The sequence below is a fragment of the Vulpes lagopus genome, chromosome 9 (assembly GCF_018345385.1).
Source record: "Vulpes lagopus strain Blue_001 chromosome 9, ASM1834538v1, whole genome shotgun sequence".
Classification (NCBI taxonomy): domain Eukaryota; kingdom Metazoa; phylum Chordata; class Mammalia; order Carnivora; family Canidae; genus Vulpes; species Vulpes lagopus.
This window is the reverse complement of record NC_054832.1, coordinates 68,468,231-68,484,157: the sequence shown is the minus strand read 5'-3', so window position 1 is coordinate 68,484,157 and position 15,927 is coordinate 68,468,231. Positions and strand designations below refer to the sequence as shown.

At 37.9% G+C, this 15,927-nt stretch overlaps 1 protein-coding gene across 2 annotated transcripts in view; it reads right to left on the bottom strand.

Moving 5' to 3' along the window:
* ASPH (aspartate beta-hydroxylase) overlaps positions 1–15,927 on the bottom strand; it is a 211,438-nt gene that overhangs the window by 31,980 nt on the left and 163,531 nt on the right. For both annotated transcript variants that reach the window (XM_041769500.1, XM_041769501.1), the window contains exons 20-21: positions 15,040–15,129; positions 9,167–9,304 (exon numbers count right to left, since the gene is read on the bottom strand). In XM_041769500.1, coding sequence (XP_041625434.1) covers positions 9,167–9,304; positions 15,040–15,129 — 228 coding nt within the window. The remainder of the gene's footprint in view (positions 1–9,166; positions 9,305–15,039; positions 15,130–15,927) is intronic.

Sequence of the window (15,927 nt, the reverse complement as noted above, 5' to 3'; positions counted from 1 at the left end):
CTCTTTGTGTCTTTCATAACTAACTAACTAACTAACTAACTAACTAAATAAATAAATAAAATCAATCTTAAAAAAAAAAAAAGGATGCAAGAGTTTTCCTTTTGCCTGTGATGAATGCAAAGACGTTATCAGGAAACACAAATAGAAAAGGTGTATTTTAAACTATATAGTTTTCAGGATCACCTGAGTGGCTTAGTCAGTTAAGCATCTGACTCTTGATATCAGCTCAGGTCATGATCTCAGCGTCCTGGGATTGAGCTGCATGTTGGGCTTTAGGCTTAGCACGGAGTCTGCTTGTCTCTCTCCCTCTGCTCCTTCCATTTGTGCATGCATGCATGCGCTTTCTCTCTCTCAAATACATAAATAAAATCTTAAAAAAACCCCAAACTACAGTTTTTGGTTGCTATTAGCTTGTTGTTGTTTCAATGTTATTACAGTAATTTCTATGCATGCATTGTTTACATCTAAATTAGGCAGAGAGTAATGCAGATCAAAAAGCTAATCTCAAAAAGGGAAGAACAAAACTCAATGGAATGGTGGCTTTTCCCTGGCTAGAAGAGATCTTTTCTATTTATAACCTAGCAAAGACTTTAATCCATTTGTTTCAATTTCTATGTTAAATAGCCCCAAAGCACTTATGGCTTTGATATTTGTGATTTGGGCAGCAACCTATTCGCTTTTAGTGAAAATATGCCTAAAAAAGAAAACTCTACTGGAATATTTTTCTCTAATTTTTTTTTTCCCATTCAGTTGCCATAGCCTTTTACCACCCCTAGTGCACAGAGTTGCTAAACTGCAAACTACGCAATGCGGGTGGGGGGTGGCGGACAATTACCATCCAACAAAAGGGAAAAACACAGATGATCCATCTTCACTGAATATCATCCCATGATGTTCAAGAAAATTGCACTCTACTTCTCACTGGAACAGACACTGAGAATAATTGAAATGGAAATGTGCTATCCATAGTAGTTAATTGTCATGTGAAGGCCATAATGATCCTAAAAGGATTTTGGCCACAAATGGCAGCTATCTGATCTAGAAGGTTCCTACTTTAAGATGTTAATGATCAATCCATAGTCTGTAATAATTAAAACTATAATTTGAAAATGGAAGGAATCTTGATGTGCAAGTATTTGTCAACTAAATCGTCATTAGCCCTGGATTTCCTTACACAGCAGGCTCTCTCTTGTCAGGGTCAGTACTGGCAAATGGTCACCTTGAAATTATTTTTTATTTCAAAGTCATAACTAGACACAATATTAACATTTCTATAAATGAAGATAGTTAGCAAGTAACTTCAAACACAAGATGTCACCTTCTGAGATTCTATGCTGCTGGGACCTGTTGATCAATGCCCAGGCCCTGCTTTTCTTCTTAAATAGAAGAGAACTTAAAACAGGGAGGGCTGAAATCAAGAAGTCTAGGGAAACAGAATTTTGAAATGAAGACCTTACTGGCAAAAAGGAGAAGGACATGAAAGCAAGAGCAGACATCAGTAACTCTGAGGTAGAGTGGGCTACAGCAAGGGTAGGGACTTTAAGGACAATGATTTTCATTCAAATCCCAGCCCTGCCAGCATTAAATATGGGACCATGGGGAAATTTCATTTCTCTACTCCTTATTTTACTCATATATAAGTGGGGACAAAACTTGCAGAGTTTTAAAAAGATTAGAAGTATTATACAAAAATGCTCAGTGCATTGATTGTAAATGGGAGGTGTTTCACATACCATAACTGTTATATTATTCCAGTAATACATAATATTTCAAAATTGGCTTTCCAAGCTGTTTTTTAGAAACTAGAAAATATTTTCCTATGAAAAACAAGGTAATTAAAATTACAAAGAGTAATAATTAATACTTATTGAGCACTTCCTATTTACTTATTAAATTTGAACAACCAGGGAACAAATATTATTTCCACAGGTACTCTGCAGATAATGAAATTAAAACACAAAGAAGTGTTGCTCAATGTCACATAGCTAGTAAGGGATGGACCAAAATATCAAAATGAGGCATGTGACCATGAGCCCTATGCTCTGAACTAAACTGCTTCACTATCTTGCCTTACTGGTGGATGATTAAGTTAGGCGTTTTCCATCAACTCTTCAGAAACCTATTTATTTTAAACATACTTGAATTACAATATGCTACCGTAGTTTCCTATTTTCATTAAGAGATTTATTGAGCGATAACTCACATACCAAAATTCAGCTTTTTAAAAAATAAGTTCTTTTAAAGATTTTTATTATTTATTTGAAAGAAAGAGAGAGAAAGCATCAGTGGGGGAAGGGACAGATGGCAAGGGAGAAGCAGACTCCCCACTGAGCAGGGAGCCCAACTCGGGGCTTGATCCCAGGGCTGAAGGCAGGCATGTAAGCACTCAGATGCCCCTCACTCAACTAACTTTTACCATACAGTGGTTTTTAATATATTCACATAGTTGTGCAACCATCAACTTTGTTTTAAAACCTTTTCATCATGCCAAAAGTAACCCCTTACCCACCAGCAGTCACCTCCCTCATCTCATCTCCTTAGTCCCTGGCAATTAACAATCTATTTTCCATCTCCATGCATTTGCCTCATTTGGACAGTTCATGTAAACAGAATGTCTTCTCATTCTCTCTTTTTTTAAAAAAAAATGTATTTATTTTAGAGAGAGAGAGAGAGAGCAAGCACATGCATATATGATTTGGGGGCGGGGAGCAGAGGGAGAGCATCTTCAAGCAGAATCCCCATTGAGTGCAGAGCCCGACCTGGAGATCGATCTCCCCACCCATGAGATCATACTCTGATCTGAAACCAAGAGCCTGATGCTTAACTGACTGACCCAACCAGGTGTCCCTGGATAGTTCATATAAACAGAATCATCTAGTAGGTAGTCTCTTATGACTGGTTTCTTTCACTCAGCGTAATAATTTTTAAGGTTTGGGACACCTGGGTGGCTCAGCGGTTGAGCACCTGCCTTCAGCCCAGCGCATAATCCTGGAGTCCTGGGATCGAGCCCTGCATCGGGCTCCCTGCATGTAGCCTGTTTCTCTCTCTGCCTATGTCTCTGCCTCTCTCTCTTTCTATGTCTCTCATGAATAAATAAATAAAATCTTAAAAAAAATATTTTTTAAGGTTCATCCATGTTGTACCATGCATCAGTACTTCATTTCTTTTTTATTGCCATTGTGTAGATAGACCACATTTTGTTTACTCATTCATTCATTATTTAGATGGGCATTTAGGTTGCTTCCACTTTTTTGGTGTTACTAATAATGCTATTATGAACATTCATGTACATCTTTTTGGATAAATGTTATATTTCTCTTGGTTATATGCCTAAGAGTGAAATTGCTGGGCCATAGCTGTTTAATTTTTTGAGGAACTGCTAAATTGCTTTCCCAAGTGGCTGCATCCCTTGATATTGCCACCAGCAAAGTTTGAGGGCTCCAATTTCTCCATATACTTGCTAACACTTGTTAATATTCATCTTTTTTGTTATAACCATCCTCATGGAGGTTAAGTGACATCCTGTGGTTTTGATCCGCATTTTCCTAATGATGAATAACATTCAGCATCTTTTCATGTGCTTCTCAGCCATTCATAGATCTTCTTTCAATAAATGTCTATTCAAATCTCTTTCCATTTTAAAACTGGGTTGTCTCTATATTGAGATATCAAAGTTCTTAATATATTCTGGATATAAGTCCTTTGTCAGATAATGACTTGCAAATACTACTTCTCATTCTGTGGATTTTATTTTCACTTGATTGTGTTCTTTGAAACATGAAAGTTTAAAATTGATAACATCTAATTTATATATTTTGCCATTGTCACTGTACTTTTGGTGTCATATCTAAAAAAAAGATTGCCTAACTCAATGTTATAAAGACTCACTTCTGTGTTTTCTTCTATAAGTTTTACAGTTTTATCTCTTACATTTAGGTCTATTTCTGTTTTGAGTTCATTTTCATATTCAGTATGAGCTAACTAATTTTTTGCATATGGATATCCAGTTGTCCCAGCATGATTTGTGAAAAGACAATTCTTTCCCAATTGCATTATCTTGGCACATGTCAAAAAGCAATTGATCACAAATATATGAGTTTATTTCTGGGCTCTTAGTTCTATTGCACTGATCTTTATGTCTACCTTATGGTACTTTAAAAAATCTGATGTAAGAAAAAAAGAGTGATAAGGAAAAAAAATGTAATCTCTGTTATGTTTATCCATGCAGTTATCTTTAGTAATGCTCTATTTTCCTTCATGTACATTTATGTTACTGTCTAGTGTTTTCATCTCAATCTGAACAACTGCATTTAGTATTTATTGTAGAGTAGGTCTGCTAGCATGAAATTCTCCCAGTTTTTATTTCTCTAGGAATGTCTTAATTTCTCCTTTATTTTTTAGATCATTTTGCTAGGTACAAAACTTTTGGTTGCCACCCTTTTTCTTTCTGTATTTAAATGTCATCCCTCTGCCTTCTGGACTCCATGGTTTCTGAGGAAAAGTTAGCCATTAATCATATTGAGGAATCCTTTTCCACAATAAGTCCTCTTTGTAACATCAAAAGACTTTTTATTTTTGGCTTTTGAAAGTTTGACTAAGAAGTGTCTAGGTATGTTTCTTGAGTTTATTCTACTTGAAGTTCACTGAGCTTCTTGGATATGTAATGCTTTTCATCTAATTTACTATGTTTTTGGCCATTATTTCTTCTAATAAATTTTCTGCCACTCTCTTCTCACCTGAGGACTCTATTATGTATATATTGTCATACTTGCCAGTGTCCCGCAGATTGTTTTCTTCACTCTCTTTCCTTTCTGTTCCCTGTTCTTTCTGTATGAATAATTTCAGTTTACCTACCTTCAAGTTTGCTCAGTATTTCTTCTATCAGCTCAAATCTGCCGTGGAGCCTCTTGGGGTGATTTTATATGTCAGATGTTATACTCTGTAGTTTCAGATTTCCCAGTTGGTTCTTTCCTATATTTCCACTACTTTAGTAATATCCTCTATTAAGTGAGCTGTCATTGTCATGATCTCCTTTAATTCTTTAGATATGATTTCCTTTGGTTATTTGGACATATTTATAATACTGATTTAAAGTCTTTGTCCAGTAAGTTCAGCCTCTAGGCTCCTCATTAACAGTTTCTATTGACTGTAGTTTCCTATTATATACATATACTCTTCTGTTTCTTTGTGCGGTATATAATTTTCATTGAGACTAGACATTTTAGATAATGTGGCAACTCTAAAAATCTCACCTGCTTTCTTCCAGCATTTGTTGTTGTTGTTTTTTTAAAATTTTTTAAAAATTTATTTATGATAGTCACACACAGAGAGAGAGAGAGGCAGAGACATAGGCAGAGGGAGAAGCATGCTCCATGCACCGGGAGCCCGATGTGGGATTCAATCCCCGGTCTCCAGGATCGCGCCCTGGGCCAAAGGCAGGCGCTAAACCGCTGCGCCACCCAGGGTTCCCCCAGCATTTGTTGTTGCTGCTACTTGTTTGTTTAGCAACTTTCTTGGATTAATTCTATGAAGTCTCTTACAATCTATTGCCATGCATGACGACTAACATCTCTTCTTGGTTAGCTTAATAGTCAGTTAATGTATGGTCACAGATTACCTTAGTTGCTTGAACTACTAACTCTTCCCTCCTTTTTTGAGGGGCTCTGTATGAGTTCTGGCATGCCTGCAATGCTCCGGCAGTTTACCACTCTGCTCTAGCCTTCATTTCTTGCCTGTACCAAGCTTCAGAGTCAGCTAAAGGAAAAAAGACTGTGGCCCTCCTGGGCATTTCCTGGGCACACACCCCAGAGCATACATGCATTGAAATATACATCCACGGGAATGTGTCAGAGCTTTTCAGAGCCCCTCATGGACATCCTGTTCATCAGATTTTCTTTATTATGCACTTTTCTTGCATGTGTGTGTGTGTCGGGGGGCAGGTTTTCATTTACCCCAATATTTAAAACACTGCCACTGATTCTTTTGACTGATATCCTGGGACAAAGCCACTTTATGCGTGAGGTCAAATAACAACAGTGTCCTGAGAGAGGGGCTTTCCAAGCAGCACAGGATAGGTCAAATAGTGACAGTACTCTGGATATAAAACTTGGCAAAAGGTCCCAAACCTAATCATGTTACTTTGATGCCCACTAGGCTATGGTCTTCATGGTCTTCACAACTAGTATGAGACTGCCAGTTTTCAAGGCTATCCTCAGCTGGGGAGGAATGGATGAGAGCAAGTCAAGTTAGTATCCCACAAATCCTTCTGTTCTTACTGAGGCTTAGCAGATTTTCTTGAATAAATGTTCCTTAAATTACTGCAACTCTTTGGTTGATGTACAGAGCTCAGCAAATGTTGATTTTTGACAATTTTCTCAGTGCTTTCATCACTTTTATGGAGGGGCAGAGTTGCAAAGATATTCCCCTTGTCATTCCAAAATCCTGCCCCATCCCCCAATATTTTATAAGCATAATTAAATACTTGATATTTCAACCGGAATTCTGGATACTTTAAATATCCTTCCCTATTATATAGCAAAAATTTCTAGAAAAGAATGCCCTTGTCCCTTCCTCCTCAAATAGGGTAGAGAGAGAGGATCTTCTTCTTTAGGCATCCCTCCCAATGCAGTAACAGTAGGAGAGAATTTCCCCCACATTCAGGAAAGGCCCAAAAGGATGTTGTGCCAACTACTTATATGTAAGAAATATAAGTAGTATGATTTTTATATCCCTGGGACTTCTGACATATTTATGGGACAACTAGAGAAACATTATAGAAACGTATACAACACACTTCATTTGTGAGCACTTACCATGTATCAGATACTGTGCAGTCGTGAATACAACAAACATGGTCCCACTATCTTAGAGCATAGGACACAGGAGACTACACGGCACTACAGAGGCTATTAGAATGCAGTATAAGCACTTTAAAAGGATGTATAAGTGTTTACGGATACATGGAAAGAAAGGCCCCTATTTTATTCTCCTAAAAGAAATGACCACTTGTAACATCTGAAGGATGATAAATAGGAATTGGCTGTGAAGAGGATAGGAGAGAAGGGGAAAAGGAAGGGGTAAAGGGCGGTGAGACTGTCACATGGGATGCCCTGGTGGGAGTTGGAATTTTGGCTGATTTATAAACAGTAAAGGGCAGTGGTAAGAAATACATAGTAATGAAATTGGAATTTTGGGTAAAGCTGAATCCCTGACCAAAGCTATAAAGTTGGAAAGGAGTATTAACCATGGGATTACATGGTGAATTAACTTTCATATTGCATGTTAATGTCACTCTGCAGCTGGAGATAGAACAGAATGACAGAAAAATCCATTTGGGGAGCTGAGCTTTGGTTTTAACAAGAAGACCTTAACAAGAAACTTTAACAGCAGCTGAACCAGAGTGGAAAGGTTTTTTTCTTTAGAAAATGAATGACAAGAAAGGGAAAACAGAGAGCAGAAAACAGTGTTTGGATCTGAGTGCATGTCCCCAGTTAGCAAGAACACCGAACCCTGGAGGTCACTCTTCAAACATCCCTTGTGCCTTTCCTTCTTCCTACCAGAACGCTGATACAGTTCAGGTGTTTATTTCCTTTCAGGTTAATCCACTGGACTTAGATCTTTTTCTGGGCTTCAGGAGTTGACCTATTGGTTTAAAGATAATCTCATAGACCCTTTCCAGTAATTCATCCAGAATGGAAAAGTGACTTAATTGGCTCAATCAGACTGGAGGCAAAGATTTTTGTTCCCTGGTTGATGGAAAGGTACACTCTCCTGCTGGAAGCCGGCTGCCCCAGCCTGCTGCTAGCTACTCAGTTTCTCAGACTCTTTCATAACTGTGAGTGCCCATGTGATGTGGTTATGATCACCAGAACAAAGTCTCCTAGGAAGTTTCAAGAGGGCCATTTGGGCCTGGTGTGGTGATTCAACAATGTTATGAAGCTCTCAAACACTTTCTAACCTTCCATTACAGGCACTTCTGACAACTGTCTTGAAGTAAGCAAACACAAGGACTAAGCTAACCAGCGAAGAAGGGTAGAGACAAGAAAATCTTCCACCTAGGTGTACAACCCCTGAAGTCTGCCCTACTGCTGGGCTAGGCTTCCTTTGCCCCAGTAAATCAAATTCCTCATTCCTTAAGCCAGATTCCAGTTGCATTTCTGGTACTTGACCTTGAAAGCATCCTAAAAGTCATAGTAGGGAAATAAACTTACAAAGAGACCAAGAGAAAAAGATGAAGTGGTAGAAAGAGAATCAGAAGAGCTTGATGTGATACAATCTGAGGTAGAATGAAATTTTACAATGGAAAGAACTGCTGATAGCACAAAACTGTAGTAGATTTGTCAAGGACGATGTTTTTCCTGTACCGTTTCCGTTTTGGAAATAGAATCTCTTTAAATCGATCTGCACTCATTGTCACCACACCATGTTTTTCTGACTTATAAAATATTCAAAGTCTAACTGATGGTGGCCTACTTTACAACTGGATTATGATCATTATAGTTTGATTTTACAATGAAATACAGAATAAATATGGTCAAGTAAAACTTACTTAATGTAAGTAAATTGAAACTACACGGAAACCTTCTTTCCCCCAAGTGGAAAAAAATTCATCAGTGACGTCTTATATTTTATATATTTCAAGATGTTCTTTAGCAAAAAAAGTGAAAAATGTAAAACATTTAAAAGTAGACTCCAAGCTGAAACTAAGAGTTGGATGCCTAACTGACTGAGCCACCCAGGCATCCCTAAAGTTATTTTTAAGTTATTTATATTAATGTGTAACGAAGTCTTTGTTATTTTTAAAGATTTCATAAGTAAATACCACATTTCTTTTAGTTTTAATGTCTAATAATTATACTGATAGACGATATAATTTTCTTCCTTGTCTACAGACTCCTTGGAATGCTCTATAATTTTTAGGAGTGTAAAGCGGTCCTAAAGTCCAAATGTTTCAGAACTGCTTTTCAAGAAAAATTCCCTTCTTCCCCAACTAAACTGAACTTTTGGCTAATGGGATGAAAAGATTCATTCTGCTATCTTTTTTGCAAATGTCACCAGATGTAAAACTGACCTCCTCCCTGACATTCCTCTCTATGGTAAGCATTCTCTGATTTTGAGTAGGAAATAGATAAGGATTCGTGAGGATGAAGTCTAACTCAGCACTCACCTTCACTAGTTCTGTGTAGCCTGTTTCTTTTGGTGTCCACCATGGCTGGGCTTTCAGTCCATGCACATTGTAGAGTGAGCGCTGCCATACAGATGCAAAATGTCCCCTCTTGTGCCCAAGCTCGTACCACTTATATGCCTGAAAGAACAGAGAGACTGACCTACGTACACATGAAGTATCTGTATTAATTTAAAAATAATCACTTTTGCAACATTTATTAATTTTTTTAAATTTTATTTTTTTACAATCTTATTTATTTGAGAGAGAGAGAGAGAGAGAGAGAGAGAGCACAAGCAGGCTCTCCACTGAGCAGGGAGCCCGATGAGGTACTTCATTCTAGAACCCTGGGACCAAGACCTGAGCTGAAGGCAGATGTTTAACCGACTAAGCCACCCAGGTGCCCCCACTTTTGTAACATTTAAATAGTTTGCTAGTCAGGTGCCCAAATCTGTTACACTGGTGAAGATACCATTATTTGATTGGGTTTCTGATAATGACATATTATTATTATAAATGCATGTCTGCACTTTATTTTCACTCTTAGGTTTTATGTTCTCATAATGAGGATTCACTCATTTTGGTCTTCATCAGAGTGTCCAGCACAGAATCTAAGACTTAATTGTCAAGTGGATAGATAATGTAAGAATGTAAGAAACCGTAGTGGCTTTTATCTTTTAGCTTTCATTTCTAAGTTCTACTTTTATGTTTCCTTTAAAAGGAAAGGATTATGATTTTAATAATTTCTTCGAAGGTATTTGCATTTACTGAATTGGATTGCTGAAAGGAAAAGTGACTTCTTTTCACATGTACCTTCTCTCCATGTCTGCATTTCAGAAGCCGGCCCCAAGGTAAGAGGATATAAATTCTCCATTAAATTAAATAGACAGAAAGGAAGTATCATTCTGAGCTGGCAATAAATATAGCAATAGCCCATATTAGATTTTTTAAAGGGGAGTTTTTGTTCCTTTTTGGGTTTTTTTTCTGCCATGAGGGATAACATTTGTGGCTTTAGGCTAGTTGTAACATGATACAACTTGCCTCCATGAAGACTAGCCTTTTCAGGGACAGCTGGCTGCAGAGTATGCTACGCCATATGTCTCCTTCCAGTGACACCCACACCATATGCTCCCCAGGGGCCCCCCCACAAGGTTCCAGCACCACACACACTCCATTGTCTTCAGGTTGGAAGATGCCCCAGTTTGTACTTAATAGTACTGCCTTCAATACTCCAAGTCTGAGCTAATGATTACTTTTTGAAGAGTGATTTCAAATATACACTTTGATCAATTAAACCAGGCATTTAGTATCAGGTAGGTTAAGAAGATACACAAAAAGAATAATCTTCATAGAACTACAGATATACTTTATTTTTATTATTATTGCTTTTAAAGATTTATATATTCTTGAGAGATTGAGAGACCACGGAGGGTGGGAGGGGAGCAGCAGAGGGAGAGAAAGACAATCTCAAGTAGACTCCCCACTGAGCATGGAGCCCGATGCAGGGCTCCATCTCACGACCCCAAGATCAGGACTGGAGATGAAACCAAGAGTCAGACGCCCAAATCACTGAGCCATCCCGGCGCTCCCAGGTATACTTTATTTTTATTTTATTTTTTAAAGATTTTATTTATTTATTCATGAAAGACAGAGAAAGAGAGAGGCAGAGACACAGGCAGAGAGAGAAGCAGGCTCCATGCAGGGAACCCAATGTGGGACTTGATCCCCGGACTCCAGGATCACCCCCTGGGCCAAAGGCAGGCTCTAAACCGCTGAGCCACCCAGGGATTCCCCCAGATATACTTTAAATGTAAAACATACTACCTTTTAAAAGTCTTAAAATTCTTAGGTCAAAATTTCCTTCGTTTTCACATAAAAAAATCAAATGTGATAACAATATCACTTTGCATTTCCAATAACACTTTTCAGTTGATTACTCACTTTTACATGTGTGATCACATTTGATCTTTCTAATAATCTCAAATATGTCCATTTTTATAAATGTTGAAACTGAGGTTTAAAAAGGCTATAAATATCTTGAACTATAATCCAGGGCTTTGGCAACTCATTCCACTCTCTATCTTTGTATATCATTAAAAAAGAAAAAAAAACTATCAAAAGTGATATTCTTATTTATCTTTTTCAATAATATCTCAAACTAAGAATATATATACTAATAATTCTTATACTTTCCTTAAATCCATTAAGTTTTAGCCCTAGAGTAACTTCTTTAAAAGCCAGAAACTTAAAATGGCTAATCACTGTCTGAATTTTTTTTTAAACGTTACTTTTGAAATTAATTTGACTTTTTAAGACATTTCCAATTTAAATTTAGGATTTCATTTCCTTACTTTCAGTGTTAAAGTGAACAATAATATTAATTACCACAGTTGATTTTTTGAAACGCTTATTTTAGAGTCGGCAGCAATTCATTTCATGGACCAGGCACATTGTCAGAAGTGAGGGGAAAAAATATTATAGGAAAACCAAACCAGCAAAGCTCATAGTTCTAGTTCAGGAGTTAGAAGGCAGGATATAGTCCTGGACTTAATATTCACCATGCTGGATACCTAGGCAAGTCATTTTGCTTATGGTGGTGTGTTTAAATTATCTATAGGGTCTTTTGTCACACTTACAGTCAGTCCTACTGGATACTTAATTTTGTGCCCCTCTGCCACTTACAGAAACAAAACCATGACAATGATATGTCAGGAATTTTAAGAAATTATCTTCAATTATATAGAGGACCCAACAAATTCTGTCAGAGTGCTTTCTTACTATACAAGTGTGCTAGAAAATCAATGATCAGGGCTCCTGGGTGGCTCAATCTGGTAAGCATCTGCCTTAGGCTCAGGTCATGATCCCAGAACCCACATTGGGCTCCCTGCTCAGTGGGGAGTCTGCTTCTCCCTCTCCCCCTGCTGCTCCCCCTGTTTGTGCTCTCTCTGTCAAATAATAAATAAAATCTTAAAAGAAAGAAAGAAAATCAATGATCAAATTAGAATCCTCTGAAAATTTTCTCTAGTTACTATTTTCCTAGGATATGAAAAAAATATGAAAATAAACAAAAAGATCACCTGGGGATACTTTCTTACATGTGTTTTATATCAATGTTTTCTATAAGTCAAATTGCTGCCACGTATGGTTTACACACACACATACACACACACACACACACACACACACACACACACACTCACCACACAGAAATAATAGGTCCAAAGAACGATCCCCACTCAAGAAAGCCCAGGCCCCGTCAGGGGTGCAGGCCTGTCAGGTGTGACCCCAGTAGGAGCCCATCCTGCCTGGAGTGTGGTGCACAGTGGGCCATGTGAGACACATCTGTGGTGGGAACAGCTGGCTGCAGCTGGACTGTGGAGGACCATGAATGCCACCACTTGGACATATGACTTTATTTGTATTTTGCACTGTAGGGTTTCTGAACATATGATGGCCTGGAAGAAAGTAAGACTAAAGTAGGACACAACAGCCAGGCTTGTCCAGCCATTCCTGAGTTTGGAACGTAGCAAACAGCAACAGTGACTGAGCTAGCAGGAAGGCAGGATGGGTGCCAGGGGTTGAGGAAGCAGACTTCCCTAAATGAGGCCTTGACCTCACTGGAGAGAAGGTGGCAATATCATCAACTGAGAGATGGGACCCAGGAAGCAAATCAGTTTAGAGGAAGACAAGGGAGCTATCTCTGTAACCCCATGTGCTGACGCTAGGCAGGCAGGAGAGCCAGGATTTCGACTTGGACTAGGAGACGGGCTGTGGCCTTGGGAGTTACAGAAATACTAACTAGAGCTGCAGCTGAACCCTTACAAGACCACCATGGTTTGTCTTCCTCCCTCTTCCTGCTCATTCGAAATAAGCTTGTTAGAAAAACCTTCTTCAAAGACAATTTTATTGTCCGCCTCTGTAGCACAGAGGCTGTGGGTTTGCTTCTCTCTTGGTGCCTGAGCAGAAGCCCTGCCCTGGAACATAAAGGATGGTTGCTTCTCAGTTTGCAAACTCAGAATGTGACAGTGAGTTCACAGATTCAATACCCAATATTGAGACCATACTGACATAGGGCTCCTCGAAGCTTATTTTTGTTCTGCTGTAAGGATGAATCCTTGTGAATTTTTGAAATTCAAGAACTGTGATGTTCTTTGCATATTAATGATAATTAAGCTGATAGAACAGTCCCATAGGTTCAAATCTCAAGCCCCTGACAAATGTTTAGCAGTGAATTCTTTGCCCTTGAAGTAAGGGCTGTTTTCATCTACGATGTGAGAATAAATTGCAGACTTCTTTTATCTGTCTTTGCCCTGGACCCTGAGATGTTCAAAGATAAATTAATTAGTGACAATTACATTTATTGCAATCAGACACGAACATTATCCAGTGTTAGATACTACAGCAAAGTCTTTCTTATCCTTCTCACTCAAAGGAGCTACCAGGCATTTATATCTAAAACAGTGAAAGAACACAAAAAAATGAGAACTAATCAGCAGGTTATTTTCCCTTCTCCACTTCTAATGCCTCATTTCATTCCAGTTGCCTGACTGATAGGTTAGAGAGGAAAGGGACAGATGTACAGAAATATATTAGGAAAACAGTGTCAATTATCCAAATCTCTCTTACACCAAATTGGTTCATGTGTCTAGCTGGCAATTACCCCATCACAAAACCCCCTGCTCTCATGAACCCTCACTTGTCCAGATGGTTCCATGTTTTAGAAACCTGAAGCTGTGTTATCTTTTATTTTCATCTTGTAAGTGGACTGCACTTTACAACATATATGGAATGCAATGGTTACAAAGACACAATGTCTCGCTTCACCCTCATTCCAGGTCTGTAAGGAGAGCCCTGCCTCTTAGAGCCCCAGGATGATGTAAGACAGACAAGGAGGGCTTCATTCTCCACCAACATCCTATAAATCATCATGATCGTGACAGTTTGGGAACTTCAGTACATGATGTCATGATTAGTAATCTAATATTATGTTTAAAGAAGCTGACATTGTACTCAGTAAAAAAAAGAAAAGCAATAATCACTAAGAAAACATGCAACCTGTTTTAGCTATTCCATTTGCCTGTCATTACTAGAGCTACAGGTATTCATCTGAAACTTGGTAATGAACACCAGAAGGCAATTTACATAATTAACCACTGGGTACGGTGTGCTTAGGAATTAGCTGAATAAAGACTTCATTCTAAAAATAACTACTTTTTAAATCTCAAAAATAAAATAAAAACAAATCTAGGCATACTGTTAAAATATTTTAAAAATATTTAAGCAACTTCAGAGACATCTCTTCATTTCATGATTTTAAAAATATTTTTTTCAGGGAGGCCTCGGTGGCTCAGTGGTTGGGCATCTGCCTTTGGCTCAGGTTGTAATCCTGGGGTCCTGGGACCAAGTCCCGCATTGGGCTCTCCACAGACAGCCTGCTACTCCCTCTGCCTATGTCTCTTCCTCTCCCTCTGTGTCTCTCATGAATAAATAAATACTATCTTTAAAATAAATGAATAAATAAATAAAATAAAAAATATTTTTTCAGGGCAATGCTTATCTCTTTACACACCAAGACCAACATGTGTGCACACACACTCACAACCCTACACATACACATGACTAATTGAGAGGTTGCTCTTATGATTACTCAGCTAGTATCCTGGAAGAAACTATAAAAGTCAAAAAGCCCCAAAATTCTTTTTAGGCAGGAGTTGTTAGGTTGTTAAAAAAAAAAAAAAGTTTAAATAGCTAAACAGTTTTAATCACTACCTTCAAAGTTCATGCTCAAAATATTTTTTCAATTGTAAATTTCTTACTCTCACCCACCCCCGAGGTTACCCTCTGTTAAGAGAACGAGAAATTCATAAGCTCCTTACCTCTTTGTTCCCAACCCGCTGCATGGCATCCCCCAGGTGGAAGTAAAACCTACCATCATCAGTGCCAGGATCCCCAGATTCTATTCCTTCCTGCAAAAAGGACAGTACTAGTATTTGATGAAAAAAATTAAATATGAGTTCCAATTCATTGATTTACTTAATCTTTATATACCATACAAAAATCTAAGGACAGAAAAATTCATCTCAATATTGAAGTCTGGCAATTAGGTTACTGGTCAACATTTAGAATGCAAACTCAAAAAGAGGCGATAAAGCCAAACTTAACAATACATTTATCATTAATTAACAGTGTAATAGCCCAGAAAATTAGTATGTGAGTCATTTCTGTGGAATTAATCACATTTCAATATCCTAGAGAATTTCTTGACTGGGTATTTATCCCGTTTATTTTGCTCTCCAAATCCTACCATAAGTCATCTGGAGGCTTTTTATTCCTGAACCAAAATGTTTCGTTGCTCATAAAATGTTTGACGAGCTAGAGACTCAACTGAAAATAATTATTTCTTTGTACACAAAACAAATGTGTCCTCACCTTTTAATGAAATCTTTTTACAAAACTTAAAATAGGATTAAAGCCAGCTGGGCTCTTTGAAAATGTGGTTGTTATTAAACAAATCCTATGCTAAAGCATTTAGCTTATTTCAACCCCATTTCAGGGCTGAATTGAAGTGTATATAAAACAACATCAACAACAAAGAGAATGAGAGAAGAGATAGTAAAGCAAGAGAATGAATCTGGAAAAGCAAAAGGACAAAGGTAAAAAAAAATTTAAATGTCAAGAAATTCTTTCTAAAAATCTGCATTTTCAGGTTTCTTCACCAGAAACTCATTACCTTCACTGGGGAGACATTTTATTTGCATAATGCT